General features: G+C 36.1%; 1 protein-coding gene across 1 annotated transcript; it reads right to left on the bottom strand.

Moving 5' to 3' along the window:
- Window positions 1-41: 41 nt before the first annotated feature.
- On the bottom strand, window positions 42-20,234 carry mfsd2b (MFSD2 lysolipid transporter B, sphingolipid). The gene is made up of 14 exons (XM_052587234.1): window positions 20,065-20,234; window positions 14,327-14,452; window positions 13,957-14,081; window positions 8,907-9,030; window positions 6,645-6,723; window positions 6,275-6,453; window positions 4,786-4,876; window positions 4,047-4,168; window positions 3,628-3,711; window positions 3,370-3,453; window positions 2,097-2,206; window positions 1,551-1,694; window positions 1,269-1,445; window positions 42-657 (listed from the first exon to the last, which is right to left on the bottom strand). Exons 1-14 carry the CDS (start codon window positions 20,152-20,154, stop codon window positions 606-608), a joined length of 1,587 nt encoding a protein of 528 aa, XP_052443194.1. The 5' UTR covers window positions 20,155-20,234; the 3' UTR covers window positions 42-605.
- Between the last annotated feature and the right edge of the window lie 221 nt (window positions 20,235-20,455).

Genomic DNA, 20,455 nt, shown 5'->3' with positions numbered 1-20,455 from the left:
TATTGCTTAAATTTCAGAAAAAAATGCAGAGTAACACTGAATTAAACATGAAATGTTTAAGCAGAAAACAAGTAAAACATCTTCATTTCAAGTCCACCTTTACACATTTTGCATTGCCTGATTATTATTTATATTAAATGTAAAGATTCATTCAGGCTTATGTTTAAAAACATACTGTACAAAAACATTTGGATAGATACATGAATTCATCCAAATAATATTCGATATTATATTTATTGAAGCGTCTTCAAAATATGCTGAAGCTATGTGAACCAGCACAATTTGTATTAATCCTGTAATCCATTCCCTAATATTGATAATCACTAATACAACTTAAACAATATATTATCAGTCAATTTTCCCCCAGGAAATCCTGATATACAGTATAATGATATGTAGTCCATTCACGGGTGTAAATTAGATACTGTAATTAAACTGTATATGTGGCTATATGCTCACTTGAAAATACAGAAGCAGACTGAATACAGAAACAAACAGAAATGTTTACAGAAAAACTAAATGATATATGTCACACAGTGTAATATACACTAACACCACTCATCCCAGCGCTGGGCTAGAATATAAGGATCGGCTGTTTGAGGACGTCACGCGCTGCTCAGCTCAGCTCTGAGAGATTTGCAGGTAATACTCTGGCTTCTGAAAAATAATCCACAAATATATACTACATTATATATAATGCATACAAAATACATCAATATAAATTCAATTCAGTTTATATATATATATATATATATATATATATATATATATATATAACACACACACATACTGCCATTAAAAATGTTGGCTTCAGTAAGATTTGTACAATTTTATGCACTAAGACTACATTTATTTGACCAAAATACAAGAAAAACAAGAAAAAAATTGAAATATTATTCACATTTCAAACAACTGTTTTCTTTTTGAATATATTTTAATATGCAATTTATTCCAGTGATGCAAAGCTGAATTTTCAGCATCATTCCTCCAGTCTTCAGTGTCACATGATCCTTCAGAAATCAATATAATATGCTGATTTGCTGCTCAGGAAACATGTATTGTTCATTAATGTTAAAAATAGTTGTGCTGCTTAATAATTTTGTGAAAACCATGACTTTTCTTCAGGGTTTTCTGAGGAATGGAAAGTACAAAAGAACAGCGTCTGTTTGAAATAGACCCTTTTTAAACATAACTGTCTTCGCTGTTACTTTTGATTAATTTAATGCATAAAAGAAAGCAATGGGTTTTCTGTAAATCAGAGTCTTCACCTGAGCTCCTCCAGTGCGACTTTGTTTCGTAACCTGACGTCTTCACTGATGGGGTACACCATGAGGATCATGAGGCCTGCGGTGATGCAGGCCACGGGGGCGGCTCCGATGAGAAGTTTGAGCGTGTAGACCACAGGAGGGGGCTGTCTGCACGCGCCTGTGTCATAACCAGCAAACCTACAAACACCAACAACACATCTCAACACAAATAGGAAATAGACAGACTGACTGTCTGTCATGATTCATCAATCCCAGCTGTAAATACTGAAAGAGTGATCTCACTGTAGACAGAGCGTCGACACTCCGAGAGAAATGCCCGCAGCAAACTTAGTGAAGAAAGCATACAGGGAGTAGAAGATCGCCTCGTGTCCTTTTGAGTTGCGGTTTGCCAGTCTGAAGTCATCCACTACATCTGGCAACATTGACCTGAGCAACAGGAAACACAACAAGGCGGAGGCATCAATCATCATCTCTATTAAACATGACCATTGGTACCATAAAGCCAATTCTTCTTTGTAGTCGGCACATAAAAGCAGCAATTTACTCATTTGGGGATTTTCCGAGTGTATCTTTAAAAACCAAAAAACAGCATGACCTTGCCATGAAACCTGTTATTTGGGGGTAATTAAACCTATGTATCCGAGGGGTTAAATCAAAGCTTAAATAAACAAGTTATGATGCATGGCATAAGCTCCATTTCTGAAAAAGATGAGAGTCAGGCTGCCTTTTTCATTGCCACTGCAAAACTGATTTGGAATTTGAAAATCATAAAACACCCTACTTTGTTTATGAGTAAAACTGTATTATATTTTGGTTTGTAAGACTCACCATGGCAACAAGAGAGAAGCGGCCACACTGAGCCCAGATGATACGGCCACCACATAAGCCACTATCAGATTTGGGATGAACACCAGCATCACCGTGAACGGCATTATCCACTGCACACAAGACAGTTTAAAAGAGCTCAATGAATGTAACACAATCAACATATGCATTGTACCAGTTTTAAGGTGCGATAAGTATGTTTCTGATTCCTGTCATATTAGAAAAGGCCATTTAAACTGTATATATGATTTTGAGATCACATGACCACCTGAGAACTGTTCATTTAAGTCTGGTTAGGCCCTTATTATCAGATACTTGGAGAATAAAATAATCATGGACAACACCTTGCAAATGAGCTGTTTTTACATCGACATCATGTGATGGTGCTTTCATGCCAACAGATGTCAGTATACAGCTAAAGAACACTGTTGTACTGAAATCTGAAGTCTGGTCAATGATCATAATAGAATCCTACACTGAGAGAGAGAAAAAAAACCCACTTCTGCATCTTCACACAGAAGTTGTTGTAAATGTAACAGATACGTACAAATAAATGGCAAGTAACACATTGAATTAGACGGGAAATTTTGAAGTAGAAAGTAGACTTGTATTTTATTTATTTTTACACATTTTTAGTAATTTTGTCAAGTCAGTTTTCTATTTTATAGTTGTTATTTTATATAATAATTTTATATTTCATTTCTATATATTTTTTAATAGTAATTTTAGTCAAAAATATTTTTTTGTCATTTTAGTACAATTTGAAATTTCGAATCATTTCTAATTTTCTAATTGATTTTCTAATTTTTTTTACGTTTTTATCCAATATTTGCTTTTCACTTTAGCTTTACTTTGATTACTGGAAACAGTTTTAATAGCTTTAGTTAACAAAAACAACACTTTTATACATGATAACAAACTTTTATTACAGTTAAAATGCCTCATTATTGTCATTCAGAATCATAACATGGTAGCATCATTTGTTAACTCATAAAACCACTGACGCTAAAGATCAATCGGATCAATTGGAGTCCTCCAAATCACTGATTAAAGAGACAGTTCACCCAAAAATGAAATGTCTATCATAATTTACCCACCCTCGTGTTGTTCCAAACCTGTGTGTATTTCTTTTGCACAACACAAGCTCTGATTTTTTTTTTATCTTCTTCTGTGGTCAGTAAAAGAATGAAAACATACAAGTTGGGAATAAGTAAAAGGTGAGTAAATTGCATGGACTGTCCCTTTAAGAAAAAACACTTGATAAAAGAACAATTACTGTAATGCCGCAGAAAGCTGCTGTTTTCTTCCCGAACTTCTCAAGGAACCACTGCCAGAATGGGATACTCACTGCGGCCGACATCTAGAAAGATATACAGTACAAAACTTCTGTCACATGTTCACTTTACCTCCAACACAGACACATCAGAGAACAATAGAGAACTTTTCTTTCTTTTTAATGTCAGTGTGATGAGGATCGCCAATGGCAGTACCGATTATTTCTTGAATTAAGTTCATAGATGTGTTCTTCACTCACCAGAATCGTCAAAACAATGTTCTGAAAGTGTTCTCGCAGCTCCACCGCATATGTGCAGAACAGCACAAAGTTACTTTGTATCAACTGCAGAAGGAAACAGCAGTGAATAGAAATATAAAACAGCACTAATGATGTCTTTAATTAATCCAGCCCAAATGCTGAGATTAAAGGAATACTTCAATCAAGGACTTTTACGTTCCATTGGACAAATAGCCTACGGGTTTGGAATGGCCAGTACATGATTATTCGGTGAACTATTCCTCAAGAAAAGCTAAAGCTTACATTCTATTAAGGTACTTAAACCTGAAGAAACAGTATAGGCTGTGAATAAATATAATTATTCAGTTACATAGTTTGCTCCACACAACATCCAACTGAACACATTCTACAATGACATAACTAAAAGGAAAACATGTTACCTGGATGGCCACGGATATGAACAGGAAAGCCGCAGTCAGAGTGAGGTAGGACCCATGCTTCATGACCAAAATAAAGCCCTTATGGAAAGGAATGGCCTTGTCCGATTTAGGAGCATAGGGATCTAACGCAGACACAAAAAGTGGAGAAATGCCAAATGATAAACATGTTTTCTGAAGTGTAGAGTGACAACAGCTTTGTGTCAGGCACAACGTCAAAATATTAGACAACGTCAATAATAACATTTACATTTATGCAAAATATTCCTATTTTTCCTGTTTTCAACATTACTGGTAATACAAAATCTCTTGAGCGTGAAATCATCATATCAGAAGGATTTCTGAAGGATTATGTGACCTTGAAGATGGGAAATTCAGCTTAGCATCACTAAGAACATGATATTTTAAAATAGATTAAAATACGAGCCAATTGTTTCAAAGAGTATAACGTTACACCATATTACCGTTTTTACACTCTATTTGATTAAATAAATGCATCCTTGGTGAGCATAAGATTCTTCTTTAAAAACAGATCTTACAGACCCCAAAGTTCTGAACAGTAGAATATATAATTACAAGTCATTTGGATGAAAAGAGCAGCATGCACTTTCTGCCAACTATCTCATTTTAAGTTTTCAGAAGAAAATCATGAAAATGCACCTTTTTTGGGGTGAATTAATCATACTTTTCAATTCAGATGACAAACACAAATTTAAGTCCCATGATTACCACACACGCTCACCATCTCTCTCTTTGACTCCCAGGAACATGACCACCGTACAAACCAGAAACAGCCCACCGATCACTCCGGCAGCTATCATGTACACTTCCTTCTGTACAGAGAAAAAAACAGATCATGAGCGGTGATGGAAAACCTCTGTCAACACATTTAAATCTGTCTTTAATAACTCTTAATCTTGTGTGGTTGTAGTTCTATTCCAGGACATGGTTGTCATGTTACAAATGATCATGTTTATTTGAGTGTATTTGCTGCTTCAGGCGCCGTAAAGTTTAGGGAGCCCAAATTAGGCGCAACCCCAGAAAAGAGGAACTTTTCAATCTAATATCCCCAAACAGGAACTGCTCTGCCCTAAACAACCTCAGGATTGTTTGCTATTTTTTTCACAGACCGCGGCAAGCACTTCATTATTGTTCCCGATCAAAAGTGCCGTTCCAGAGGAGTCGGTTGGCGCACCCAACCGTCCCGCAGAGGAATGCTCAATCACACGGAGCGTGGTGGATTCAGCCCAGCCGCCTCTGAGAGCTTTAACCAGAGACGCTCGGCAGTCCAGCTCCAAATAGCTGTGGCCCTTCATGGTTCTCCATCATGGGTTTCCACTATGGAACCCTCAGCCACATCCACAAGCCAAGCTTGTCGGCTCGCTCGCATGTCGAATTTGATTGACATTGAGCTTGTTGGCTCTCGGCTCGAAATAGTGGTATTCAGTCCACTAAATAAGCACATTCATTTATTGATTTTGTGGATTCTGATTAATATAAATTGTTCCCCTGAAGGTCACACTTCAAAGTCCAAACTTAATTAGGTTTTGGAGGGTTTATGGTTAAATGATATTGGATGTTTTCAGGGAAAAGCCATCTAAAAAAAGAAAGAAAGAGGCAAAACAGTTATTTTTAGAACTAAAAAAACTATCTATCTATCTATCTATCTGTGTTATAAAAATTGTTACAAAATCTTATCGTTCATAAGTTTAAGGTCAATTTGATTTTTTTATTGTTTTTGAAGTTAGTCTCTTATGTGCACCAAGGGTGCATTTCTTTGATCACAAATACAGTAAAAACAGTAAATTTATGAAATATTATTATTATTCAAAATAACTATTATCTATTTTTATATATTTTAAAGTGTAATTTATTCATGTGACAGAAAGCTGAATTTTAATCCTGTCTTTAGTGTCACATTATCCTTCAGAAATCAATATGCTGGTTTGCAAGAAATATTTCTGATTATTATGTTATAATGTTAAACACAGTTATGCACTTTCATATTTTTGAGGAAACTGTACTTTTTGGATTATCTGATAATTAGGAAAGTTTAAAAGAACAGCATTTATTTGTAACATTATAGAAGTCTTTATAGTCCTCGCTGAATAAAGATACAAAAACATAAGTAGTTTTGCAGAAAATACATAAAAATAGAATTTAGACACAAAGGGACTGCAATAGGATCTTTGATTCACTGGTGCACTTCGAGGTGTAACTGTGACACGTACAGCATGAGACAGGAAGTCCTGTGACAGCGCCAGGGATCGGATGATCTCTGTGCCACTGCTGTTTCCCTGCTGAGTGGTCAGGTTTCGATGTGGACAGTGCTTGAAAGTGTGTGCACTCGCTACGATCTGACCCTGAATGGCGGCACCCACCAGAGTCCCGAGCACCTCCACCGTCATACCTGCACAAAGGCATGCACAACATCCTTACTCAAACTGTCATTTACATTTGAAAGCACAGCTCTCAACAGAAGCACTTGGCAGGCATTTCTGGATTAATGAAGCCACAATGAAATCAGATGTTGTTAATCTTCAAGAGCAATCCAAACACGGCTTTAGATGAGCACGGTTGTGTGTACAGCTGTAAGCTTACGGTAAGCTGTAGCAGAGTCTCTCTCGCGCTGGTCGGTGCTCAAGAACATGGTCAGGGCAGAATAAGGCACATGGAAACACTGCAAGAAAGATTTAGAACAAAGCACAAGACAGACCGTGATTAACATGGAAAATCGTATTCTTAGCAATTATTTTTATTTACCGTCATAGAAAATGATGTGCAATATGATATGATATGACAGCAATAAGATATGATTAATATATATAGAAATAACTACATTTATTATTAATAATAGTCTGAAAATAGTAAAAAAAAAAACTGGAGTTGTAAAAGCATATTAATAAATGTCTGCAATATGCAATATATTGCAAATGCAATACATTAGTGCAATACAAGGGGTTTGATTTTTATTTTTGTTTTGTTTTGTTTTTAAGTAACTAGATAATACAACTTTTTATTGGAAGTTAAATATGACCTCCTATGGTTCAGGCAATAAAATTATTTTTGGTTCTAATTGGATGCTTTATTTTTAAGATGTTAAGAAATTATGGTGCATATTCTGTATGCTCTCATAAATGCTGATCTAAAAAAAAAAAAGGCAAGCAAAATGATGGGGGATCCAAAAGTTAGGGCATGTACATTAATCAGTGGTTTCACAACCACTCATCTTTCCCATTTATACACCCATTTATATTATGTTGTATTATACATTTTAAAAGGAGACAACTTACAAGCACATAAATCAGCGCTATTCATTCCAAGAACAACATGTTCTGAGTGCATGTGCAGTACAAAATCAATATTTATTCAAGTACAGCAAACCTTCCTTGAACTCGCATTGCAAACTTACTATAAGTGTGTACTACACTCGGCTAGCTTTTCCAATTTCCGCGAAAGCCAAGTCAGCACTGCGGCAGACCAATGGGCCAAACGGCTACCAAAATAAATCTAACTACAGACTGCTTCTGCAGCAGTGCTTCTGTTTCTCAATTTGACTTCCATTAAGGTTTTTAAATTTCGAGTAGCTTGAGGAACTGTTTATTTAAACATAAACCAAAGCCTAATTATGAAAAACGGACTAATTAGAATCACGTAAACTACATTCCCTTTCATGCACGCTGGAAGCAGCTGCTGTTTCTCAGCCTTGTGCTTACAGACAATGAAGAACGCTAAAAGAGGAAAGCAGCACTTATCCTCTCTGGTGGTTTGGGGCAAGTCGTACCATGTATTTATCAAGTAGTTAGAATGACTTTTCATTACAGCGTAGACTGCTGCGGTCGGAGCGGCTTCCCCACTCCAGCACTTACTGGCGGGTTTACGGAGGACAGTATGGAGAGAGCCATGCCAAGCCATAGTAACAAAGGATAGAAACACAAATGAATCATGGAAACTCCATGCAGACATCAAAGAGGCTTGGCTATAGATAACCACATGAACTTTTGTTGACAAGCTTTTTTAGCAAGATCATTTTACTTGAGAAGCCACACTGTGGACACTAGCTTTAAACGTTATAGGATTGGTTTAAGGGTTTAATACATTTGTTCTAAATTGGACTTTTATAAATACAGTAAAGACTTGCACATTGTTATAAAATAACCTATTTCTGTTTAAATGTTGTTCTTTTCTGCTTTCGTTTCAAAGAATCCTGAAAAAAATGTATACTGATTTCCACAAAAAAAATTTTCAAAACTTATAACAAAAAGAGAGCAGCAAATCAGAAGTAATGAATACTGAAAATGCAGGATTGCATAACACTAATAAATTACATTTTTTAAAATATTAAAATAGAAAACAGCTATTTTAAATTGTAATAATATTTCACATTTTTATGGATTTTACTGTGTTTTCAGTAAACAAATGCAGTCTTGATAGAGACTTCTTACAAAATAACATGGAAAAATCTTTAATATATTATGCAAGGTTGCTTCTTAAGTAATTTAATTAATAATAGTTTTTTTTTATTCTTGTTTAAACTCTTAATCCTTTTTCTTAATCCTTTTTTTTAATAACGTGTTGAAAAGTTTGTTTTTAATATAGGCTATATATTAGGGGTTATTGGGCTGTAGGGTAGTCTTAAAGGAAGCTCTATATATTTTCATCAGTCCAATACATATTTCTCATCACAAAACCAAAATATCACCAAGGTAAAGCAGAGGCAGAATTAGATTTTAATAGATCTGTGGGGTATTTGTGAATACATGATGGATGGTGCTGTTAATGTGGTTTCTGGGCCATCTGTAAACCTGCGTTTAGAATGAAATTACATTACAACGTAAAAACATCAAAGCAAAGGGTACTTACTGTGATGAGAGTTTGGTAGAGACAGTAAAAGCCCATATACCAGATGAACCTCCCATTGGTAAAAGGTGGGACAAACCAAAGGTAGAAGTAAGAGACCACCATGAATGGAGAGCAGCCCACCATCCTAAAGACGAAAAGGTTACAACATGCAATTTATAATCAAAAACATATTTTGGGGACTATATTTTTGGCAAATGTTGTTTGAAGAAATCATGGCAAGTCATCTGTGCACAGGAAGACTGTTAGAAGGAAGCTAAATAACATTTTTTAGCTTCTGTACTAATCAATACAAGAGCAGCTTGAGTGTCATCTTAAAGCTACAGTGCACATTTATTGCAGATGTGCGCATCCGTGTATGGTTTCTGTCTCTGTGTGAAAAACAGCATGGTGTTTGTGAGGATGCTCCTGATGTAGGAAAAATCATCTACACCGCTGGATCGCAGGCCACAGAACCACAGCGACAATCTGACATGGTCGTCGTGTATCTCAGAAGGGAGGAATTCTGCGGCATTTCCAGGATGTGGGGAATGTGTTGGCCATTTATAATTCATACTGATACAAGTCTTCTGTAGCATTATGGGACAGGAAATCAGCTGCAGGCATGAGCAAGTGACAGTGGGAAGAATTTAAATACAGTACTTGAGCTGAATTCCCCTCTTCTCAGAACCCCGCAAGCCAGCTAAATTATTCTTAAATTATTTTTAAATATTTAAAGTTATTTTTACGTCATTTATTTAAAACATATTTACACATTCTTAAAGTAAATGCAAATAACGTCAAGATGATGATGTATCTTTTCTGCATAAAATCTACAAAATAAGATTAGATTAAATTAGATCCAACTTTATTGTCACTGCACATTTAAGGTACAAGGCAACGAAATGCAGTTAGCATCTAACCAGAAGTGCAATAAGCAGTATGTAGAGAATATACAAGGTCTACAATATGTAAAATAACTATACAGATAAGTATTATGGACATAATTTACACATTTCAAATACTATTAGCATGATATACAGACTGGTGTACTATGAACAAATTATACAGATGGATTATGTAAGTGTATGTACACTATAGGCAGAACTATAAACATATGAACATCATTTACACTAGTGCAAGGGACAGTAAAGTGCATAGAAAATATTTCAGTGTGCAAATGGATTACTTAGTGTTCCTGAATGAACAGATGAATGATTGATGAATAAATAATGTGCAATGGGTGTGTTTTTGCTTTTTTATGTTTTTACTCCATTGGTGCTTTACGATACGATCCTTCCTTTTCGACAGTACGCTAAACTAGCGAAATATCATTGTCCTTATAGCGCCATTACATCTTACTTGTTAATAAGGTCAAAAAAACGAATGAATGAAAGAATGAACGAATGAAGGAACAAATGAATAAACGAATGAACGATGGAATGAATGAATGAATGAATGAATGAATGAATGAATGAATGAATGAATGAATGAATGATGGGGATTACAATTCCAAAATGTCACTCACACATACATGAGTTGGTTGCTAGGGTGTTGTCATGTGGTTGTTAGGGTTGCTTTGGGTGGTTGCTATGGTGTTGCTTTGTGGTTGCTAGAGTATGCGGGGTGGTTGCTAGGGTGTTGCTATGCAGTTGCCAGGTTGCTCTGGGTGGTTGCTAGGGTGTTGCTATGCAGTTGCTAGGGTACTTGAATGGTAGCTAAGTTGGTTTGGATGATTGTAAGGGTGTTACTTTTTGGTTACTAAGATACTCGGGTGGTTGCTAAGGGGTTACTATGAGGTTACTAGGGTACCCAGGGCAGTTGCTGGAGTTTTGCTATCCGGTTGCCAAGTTACCCAGGATGGTTGCTAGGGTGTTGCTATGTGGTTGCTAGGGAAGCTTGGGCAGTTTCTAGGGTGTTGCTATGCAGTTGCTTAGGGTACCTAGAGTGGTTGCTAGGGTGATTAGCATGTTACTAACATGTTGTTACCATGATTAGCATGTGACTAGCATGTTGCTAGCATGTTTCTAGCATGATTAGCCTGTTATTGGCAAAAATATAAGCTAAAAATTGCTTATTCTATGGGCCGTTATACATAAGCTAACTGCCATATTGGAAGATTGCAAACGTATCAACGTATCTGGAGCTGTCGAATGTGGCATCTATACATATCTATGGTTATTAGCATGACTAACAAGTTACTAGCAAATGTTTTTATATATAGACCTATATTTCAAAGTATTCAGAATATTACCATTATTAATGCATGCTGCAAAACTCTGTTGTGAATACCTACGGGCCCATCTCTTTGTCATTTGAGTCTGACAGTGATGAAAAGAACAATGATAGGTTAATAGACTGTAAGGTGTTACAAACCAAAAATAGAAATCACAGAATGGGTTCATTACTTAAAACTGACTCAGTTAGCTCAGTAAGGAGTCATGGCGGCTCTGAATGAATGAACTTGAGGTAGTTTGGTTAATTTTATATGAATGAATCATTGAAAAGAACCAGGTCATATAAAAGTCATTTTCCGCTGTATTCATTTGTTGTGGGCAGAAGACTCAGGCACGCACTAATGTGTTAAAATCTGACTAAACTCAAATGGACGCATGCAAACCTTACACAAATTTGTATTTAAAATTATTGTTGCACATTTTTATTATATTTTATCACATTTGGTACCATTTTAGTCACAATCTACAGCCCTGTTTTCCATATCTCCGCTTCAGGAGTGAGACTCGTCCCACAGCAAGTAACCGTTTGCTGAATTCAGATGATTGGCTTCCATTCTAAATTACGTGACCTTGTCAACTCTAGAACTATCACAACCCTGTTCCTGTAAAGAAAACCTCAATGTTTGGTCAGGTCATTTCTAAGCAGGTTTACCCTGGACACACTGACCTCCGCACCACACCGCTTTTCACTTTCACAGAGAATAAACAAGTGTAAGCAAACAAGCAACACAGAGAACAGTGAGGTAAAGAGAGCGGCCAATTCTGGCACAGTCCAGATGCCACTGCTGCAGTGTGGAGCAACCCCTGTGTGCCCTGTCGATTGTTCGGTCACACAAAGAAGCCGCCGTACAGGAAAGAGAGAGAGCAGGACAGATGGGTTGGTGTGAATGGAGAGAGCTGGATGGTCTGTAAGGTTCTGAATGAGGTGAGATGACCTGATACTTCAACTCTGGGTGAACTGTGGGCAAGTGACCTGAGGCAAATATAATGCACAGACACATGTAGCGAGGTCCAAACGTTTGAGACTGCTAGAGAAAATGCTTACAGTTTTTTAAACTTAAAAATACAAGACACATTTTTATCAACATAGCATAGTATTTTAACCCAGGATTTTAACCAGATTTTTTTTATATTCAACCAAAACAGTGAACCTTTTTATTTAATCTCAAAATGTAGCATATTTCCATTTATTATTATTATTTTTATGTAATGTGGTCTCTGGACTTTTGAACCTAAAAAATACATAGTATACACCCACAGTTTCCTACAACAAAACATGATAAATTATAATACGATGATAAGAAATAATAAAAAAAAATTAATATACAGTAATGATCTGTCTCGTTCTCGAGTCAAGATCCGTTTCTGTTGGACGCGTCTGATTCGAGAACAGAGGAGCTGATGATACTGCGCATATGTGATTCAGCGTGAAGCAGACCGACACACAGAGCGTCTGAACCGAACTGATTCTTTTGGTGATTGATTCTGAACTGATTCTGTGCTAGTGTTATGAGCGCAGGTAAACCGAAGGCTTGAATCAACTATCCAAAAGAACCGGTTCGTGGAAGAGAACCGAACTTCCCATCACTACTGGTAATCCAAAAACCGATGCAACCGGATCTTGACTCGAGAACGAGTCAATCTTTTGTTCATTATCTGGCTCGGCTAGGTGTTCATCTTCAGTTCTCTCTTCACAGCAGTTCAGTCAGTGTACTGTTTGAGTACATTAATTACTCCGGGATATTGGTTTGTTTTAACTCAGAGGGAGTGTCAGCCACATTAAAAAAGTTAACAGCTTAAGTGTGGATTAATGCGTATTGGAGACGCGAACCGTTTCAAACGATTCAGTTCGATTTGGTGAACTGGTTCAAGAAGATCCGGTTACATCGAGTGATTCATTCGCGAACTGGATATCACTACACTGCAGTGAACTCTCTCACAACAGACACGGAAGAGAAGACAATGCTGAATAAAGTAGTTTTTGCTATTTTTGGACCAAAATGTATTTTCGATGCTTCAAAAAATTCTAACTGACCCTCTGATGTCACATGGGCTACTTTGATGATGTTTTTCTTACTTTTCTGAACATGGACAGTATACCGTACACACAGCTTCAATGGAAGGACTGCAGAGCTCTCGGACTAAATCTAAAATATCTTAAACTCTGTTCCGAAGATGAACAGATGTCTTACGGGTTTAGAACGACATCATATTCCTTTTTGGGTGAACTAACCCTTTAAATGTTAGCTTCTAAACATCATCTGACAGTTTAAAAGGTAGTTTTTAAGAGGACAAAATTAACAGCACATTAAGAATATCAATACTAATTACATAATTCAAAACTAAATAAACTTAAAGTGATTTTTGCATTACATGTGCATAATGGGATAAGTAATATAGTAGAATTTGCCCTTTGAAGAAGGAACATAGAATCTGTAAGCTGAAATGTTGGCACAGCTTTAGCATAATAAACTCTGAGACACACCAGAAGACCCACATGGGCATGGCCGAGATGTTCCGCAGTGATTCTCTGAAAACAAACCTTAACTACTTCCTCCCAGACACCATGATGTCACATCAGAGTATAATGAGAACTTCCTGTCAGACACTCACATCCCAGGATGTGGTCACTTCAATCTCCTGAGATTTGTAATTATGCCCACTTTAAGAGGCTCTCAACCTTTAGCAAACTTTTGTTACCTGCTTAGATGTCATCATTACTTACAGTAATAATTTAGTGTTATCTTGACTAAAGCCTGGAAGACACTACACAACTTTTTAAAACACTATGCATCTTAAACCTGCTGACTTTGTGAGTGTTTTCATACACCACTCACCATGGCATTAGTCGCCCAATCTTTGTCCATTTGCTTTTAGTAATGAAGAATCCCACAATGGGGTCAGTAACTGCCCCCCAGGCCTTGCCAACGAACAACACCATGGAGGCCTGGAATGGGTTAATCTGTCAGGAGAAGAGAACATGAACATCTACATTAATGGAAATTCTGATCTGTTATTCAACTCTTGCTAGAAGTATTGTATTAAAAGTATAAAAAGAAAAGAATCAGTAACAGTAAAATTATTTTTGGCTTCTCTGTTACTTAAAAAATGAACAGGGTGCTATTCTGAGATTAATATGCAATATTAGCTTCATATCCGCAAGTATTTCATAGCGTAATCTTTTATTCTAATATGTGGAGGTCTTACCTGTGCAATGTCCAGTAGATATATTTGAAGGAAGAATGCTGTTGCGCTCCCGGCGACCTGATTCGGTGCTCCTCCGATGGCGAAACAGAGTTTGCTACATACAGAGAGCTTCTGATCCAGATGAGTCTGAAAAAAAAGAGTCTCTGAGTCAGAAAATAATATGCAACCAACATAAATACAAAATTCTGTACAAGAAGTGCAAGTATTTAAGGTAAAATTAGCATTTTTTATTTGTTATTTTTAATGGGTATTTTTCTATGGCGGTATTTGTACCAGAAATATTTAGTTTTCAAATATTTAGCATTTAATAAAAAAACAAAAACAAAAAAAAAACATACACAATATAGTACAAAACAGTACACAAACATACACTATGTGAACAAAATTTTGGATGCAATTAATCAATAGTGTGTGTGTGTGTGTGTGTGTGTCATTAGGATAATAAGTGAAGATATTTTGTAAATGTTCTACTGTAAATATATCAAAACTTAATTTTTGATTAGTAATATACATTGCTAAGAACTTCATTTGGACATCTTTTTTTTTTTTTTTGGACGATTTTCTCAGTATTTAAATTTTTTTGCACCCTTAGATTTCAGATTTTCAAATAGTTGTATCTCGACCAAATATTGTCCTATCATAACAAACCATATATATATATATATATATATATATATATATATATATATATATATATATATAATGGTCTGATATTCCAATGAGAAACAAATATTTCCAAATAAAGATTTATTAAAATTGTTTACATTTATTTGCATTGAAGACTAAACATTGTAGAGTTCAATCTCTGAAATAATGTGACTGCGGTCTCAAATAATGTTCTGGTAAATATATCTTGTGGTTTCTACCTTTTCACTTTTATTTTCTTCAATGTAATTCATCCTGATTTGTTCTAGTCTGATACTTGATTAGAGGTGCTTGAATCATCTCCATGTGTTATCTGATTGAGGTTTCTGGGTGATAATCACAGCATCTGTCTGTGGACTGCCGGATCAGAGTTTCTCTTTCTCCAGCATGTGGGTGGGATAGATTGAAGGGTCCTCAGCCGGAGACCCTTCAAAACCACAGGTAATATTTAAACCAGATGCTGCACTGCTGTGAGTGAGTATTTGATCACAGAGAACGCCCTTAAAATAAAACTTCTTCAGCACTTCTTTTAAAGAACACTTTTCACTGTGTAACATTTTAAAGTTGCCATATGGTTCTTTAAAGGTTAAAAAAAACTATTGGTCTTACATTAATATATTCATTCATCTTACACTGATTTTTCACAGGTGTTTACCCATGTTTTCAATTAAGCATAGTATTATGTTTTAGGGCTCAAAAGAAAAAAAGTTAAATGTAATGGAAAATATCCTAGCAGAAAATCATCAGTCGCTCACCAATGGCTCCCCTGCAGTGAATGGGTGCCGTCAGAAAGAGAGTTCAAACAGTTGATGAAAACTTCTCAATAATCCACAAGTAATTCACATGATTGCACGATTCAGAAGCAATTCCATCCATTAACATCTTGTGAAATGAAAAGCTGCATGTTTATGCATTTGTAACAACTCTATCAAGCTTTTTTATCTTCAAACTGCTGCTTCTGGCTATCCATAATATTGCTTTCTCTAGTGAAGAATTAGTCTTGTTTGAATGAGGAGAGAAATATGCACAGATCAAGCACTGTTTACAAGCTCAAACCATTCTAAACAAATATGTTGGTCGATTTTGATGTGAGAGGACAACGGAGGATGTGTTTTTTTTTTTTTTTTTTAATGGAGGAAGTATTATTTTAGCTGGAAACATCAGTTTAATGTAAAAAATGTCTCAATGATGAATTTATTTCTTACAAACATGCAACTTCTTCACTACACAAGATGTTAACTGATGGACTTGAGTGGTGTGAATTACTTGTGGATTATTGTAATGTTTTTATCAGCTGTTTGGACTCTCATTCTGATGGCACCCATTCACTGCACAGGATTCATAGATGAGCAAGTAATGCTAAATATCTCCAAATCTCTTCCCACAATTAAAAATGTACTAAATTACATCTTAGATGGCCTGAGGCTGAGTAGTAAACGTTCAGCAAGTTTTCATTTTTTGCTAAACTATTCACTTTACAGTAAAACCACATTGTTAAACTGCACTTGACATTCAACGGGACCCAGCAATGACACAATGGAGAAAACATCGGTATATAGTGAGTAAACAGTAAGTGACTTATCATTACCGTAATGAATAAAGAAATGTGCGTGTGTTTTGGATGGCTTTCTGAATGTAAAGCATTTCACACATTAAAAAGGACACTCACTCTGTGGATAAGGCAGAGTAAATATATGTTTTTGAGGGTGTGTGTGTGCATGTGTCTGCCAATGTGCGGTGTGTGAGTAGAAAACAGAGGGGAGATCCTTTCAACAGATAAAAGGGAAGCCTAACCACCGCTCAGAGCCATATATTTACGAGAGAAATCTTGGAGACAGTCAGACAGACATTTGGTGCTGAAAATACTACAGAAGTCAAACACTCCTCTTTTGAGTTGTTAACCCGTGCATCCGCTCAATCAAAGCCAGTGTTTGGCGTCTCCACGCCAACATGCACTCTGGGTACCCTCGCAGCAAAACAACCACAGAGGGCAGGAACGATCGCTCTTCAGAAGACGCTGTAATTAACTGGCAAGATGAAGAAAAGATGAATGACTTCTGAAATCACAATGTAATTATTCTGATAACTCGGGCAAGGAAATGAAAAGACTGGATATACACCCAAGTCTATTTAATCTCAACTCTGATGCTTCTGTGAATTATTCCTCTTAAGAAGGAAAGTAAGAGGATTTGATGGTGCTAAAGTGTGAAATGAGGAAGCTTGTGCGCTTAGCCTTGAGGCTGATATTAATTCTGGTTGATCTCTTACTAAGCATGACTGTTGCGATTGCACACATTGTGATCTGAACAAACTCTGTAACCATACGTACACATTCTTAAGTTCTAGAAAAGAACACAAAAACCCTCTTTTTAATTAGAATTTTTCAATACTTGCTTTCTGGTAAAAAATATCACAACACTCTTAGAATGATCAAAGCTGTGTAAGATAGAAAACTAGTTTTTACATTTTTTAATTAATAATAATTTACATTGGCAAATAGTATTTCTATAGTGAGCATAAACCTCACTAGATTTTTAGCTGATTTAAATTGTTATTATATTTTATTATAATCATTATTTTAGAATTATTATAATTTAAAATAACGGGTTTCTAATTATATATATATATCTTTATTCTTTAGTGTCTTTATCCACATGATCCATTAGAAATATGCTATATATTATATTCTAATATGCTTATTTACTGCTCAAAAACATATTTTATTATTATCAATGTTACAAGCAGTTGTGCTGATCAATAATTTTTTTGGAAGCTGTGATATGCTTTTTCCATAATTCTTTGATGAAACAACATTTATCTGAAAATATAACATTATTTTAGTTTTATAAATAAAACTGTGAAATCATGTTTTATAACTTTTTGTACTGTCACTTCACTGACTAATTTAATGGATTCTAGCTGATTTCAAATATGAATGCACTCTCAAAATCACAAATCTTACTGACTGCATACTAAGAACCTTATTAAGGGTTCTTTGGATTTTGATTGTATACTATCACAGTAGCAACCATCCCGATCACCCTAGCAACACCCTATCATCGTATCCACAACATTCTAGCATCATGGATTGCTGGAATTCTCACAAAGTTTATTTTGGTTGCTGTTATCATGATGAACAAACAGGAAGTCACTGAGTTGAGACACAAAAATATCTGGCTTCCTCACAGATTGAAAACAGCAGATTGAAAGAAGCATGATAGCAGCACTGAAGTGTGGGAAGACATATGAAGTGGACAACAGACGTGAGGAAAACAAATGCAAAAAAAAAAACTGTATAGCACAAAGTTTTTTGAAAACATGTCAACTTAATATATTTTTTTCATTATATAAAATGGAAATTTGCTTAACAGTCATTAAAATCATGTCTAAATTTTCTTAAACTAAGGCTTAATTTTCATCATGCAAATTCTACTTTTTTATCTTCTGATTTTGGGGTGAAATGTGTGCCTGACCCATGATTTTAGTGAGATTTAACCGAACTAAAGCTCTGTGTGCTTAGCGCACTGCCTCACAGTTGCCGCTCTGTAAGCTGATTTTCACTGTTTGCGTGAGGATGAATCTGGATGACATAATGAAGGGTTTAAGGCTTGATGCCCAGTGAGATTTGAAAACACATTTTATCATGACATTCGCGAGGTGGACTTTCACCTCCAAACTGAATGAGATTGCTTTCCTGCAGAGAGTGTGATAAACAATATCAAGCTCTCAAAACCCAAGAATGGCAAGTGTAGCGATCATTTTTTCATGAATGTTGAGGCAGAGGTTCTCTTATGGAGTCTCTGTAGATTCAGACTGCATGCAAAAAACACGCCTGACGGTCACAGTAACCACACTCACACAACCCATCTTTATTAAGACATTCACACTCCTTATAAGTCCCACAAACGTTTGAGCAGTAATACAATTTTCTCAAGACACCCATGACTAAAATATTCATTCTGTATGATATTTACAAGTTATTTCAAATAATTCTGCAGTTAAGTCACAGTACATGTTCAAAAATCAAGGTATTACCATGATAACATATCCAAAAGTCCATGGTTGAAAAATATCTTCTTAAAATCTTTAACCTTCCACTATATATATGACAGTCTCCAGCTTTCCTTTTTGTGATGGCGCGTGTGAGAACAAGAGCTCCATTAGTGTGTTTTCCATACATTATTGACGCACATCTACCATTTTCCCTTCGACCAGAGGGTCAGCGCAGAGGAACAACACAGCACAGACTTTATTTCACTTGACAGATCATCCCTGACATTATTTTTCCATGGATGAAGGTCATATTGCTTCCAGTATAATGCTGTCTTCAAATATTATACGGTCTTTTAAGTAGAATACAATGTCAATTGCATGTGGAATTAAACCAATATTTGCTGGCCAACATCCAAAAGCCAAGCATTTATATATTTAAACTATTAAAAAGAATCTAGGAATAAACACTTAACAGTGAAAAGCTTTTCACGTACTTTCAACGCACATTATATTTATTTCTAACCCAGCTGATAATACACTGTCAGTCTGTGGCATGTGAAAGGAATTCGGTTCTGATTACAGAAGTGATTTGTAACTGGTGCAATGGTTAAACTCTTGTAATCTTGTAATATATGACTTAAAAATACAGCTTGTGTCTTTACAGCACTATGTACTTGTGGGTTTACTGTCTGCCTGTCAGCGCTACGCCTAAACAGCATTTGGGTATGTGTGTTGGTAAAGCATCCACAAAAACATTCCATTGGCTCATTAAAACATGCCATTCCGCATACTTTCATAACATACAGATGCAAAAAAAAAGTTCAGAGCGGTATCATAACTTAAAAACAAAAATACATATATACTGGCACCTGTTCCCCCCTACTGAGTGTTCATCGACTCTACATTGCCTGACACTATATATGATTTGTGCAACCCAATGCTGTCATGTTATACACATATACATGACTTGAATAACATTAATATACATTTAGATGGAAATTGCAAGCTAAAGATCATTATGGAGAACATTAAAAAGATATTGCAATATGCAAGCACATAACTAATGCAGAAAAACTTAAGTGTGCATCACATTGCCTTACCTGTGGTGGCACCTTGGTGAAAGCAGGTTCAGGGTGCTTCATTGTGAGTTTGTCCCCTGGAGTGACCCGGGCTTTCTCCCCCTTGGCCATGGCAGCCGGTGCGAGGGGTACAGAGACAGCAGCTGAACTCTCGGGCTTCTCAGAGCTGGCTACAGCTGTGCCTGCATCCATTCACATACTGCAGCAGTGAGAGGATGGGCGGGGTTACAGAGCTTGCACAGATGCTTTCCAGGCGTCACTCACAGATGTGAGCCAATCAGATGCCTCGCTCTGCCAAAACAAGCTGCTTACCTGAATCTGATACAGCATACATTCCTATACTGTTACACTGACGCTAAAAACGCTAGATAAACACATATGCAAAGTAAGAGCTGCTTAAGAATTTAATTAC

The sequence above is a fragment of the Carassius gibelio genome, chromosome B20, assembly GCF_023724105.1.
Source record: "Carassius gibelio isolate Cgi1373 ecotype wild population from Czech Republic chromosome B20, carGib1.2-hapl.c, whole genome shotgun sequence".
Lineage (NCBI taxonomy): Eukaryota > Metazoa > Chordata > Actinopteri > Cypriniformes > Cyprinidae > Carassius > Carassius gibelio.
The sequence above is the reverse complement of the archived record's forward strand: the minus strand, read 5'-3'. Positions and strand labels throughout refer to the sequence as shown.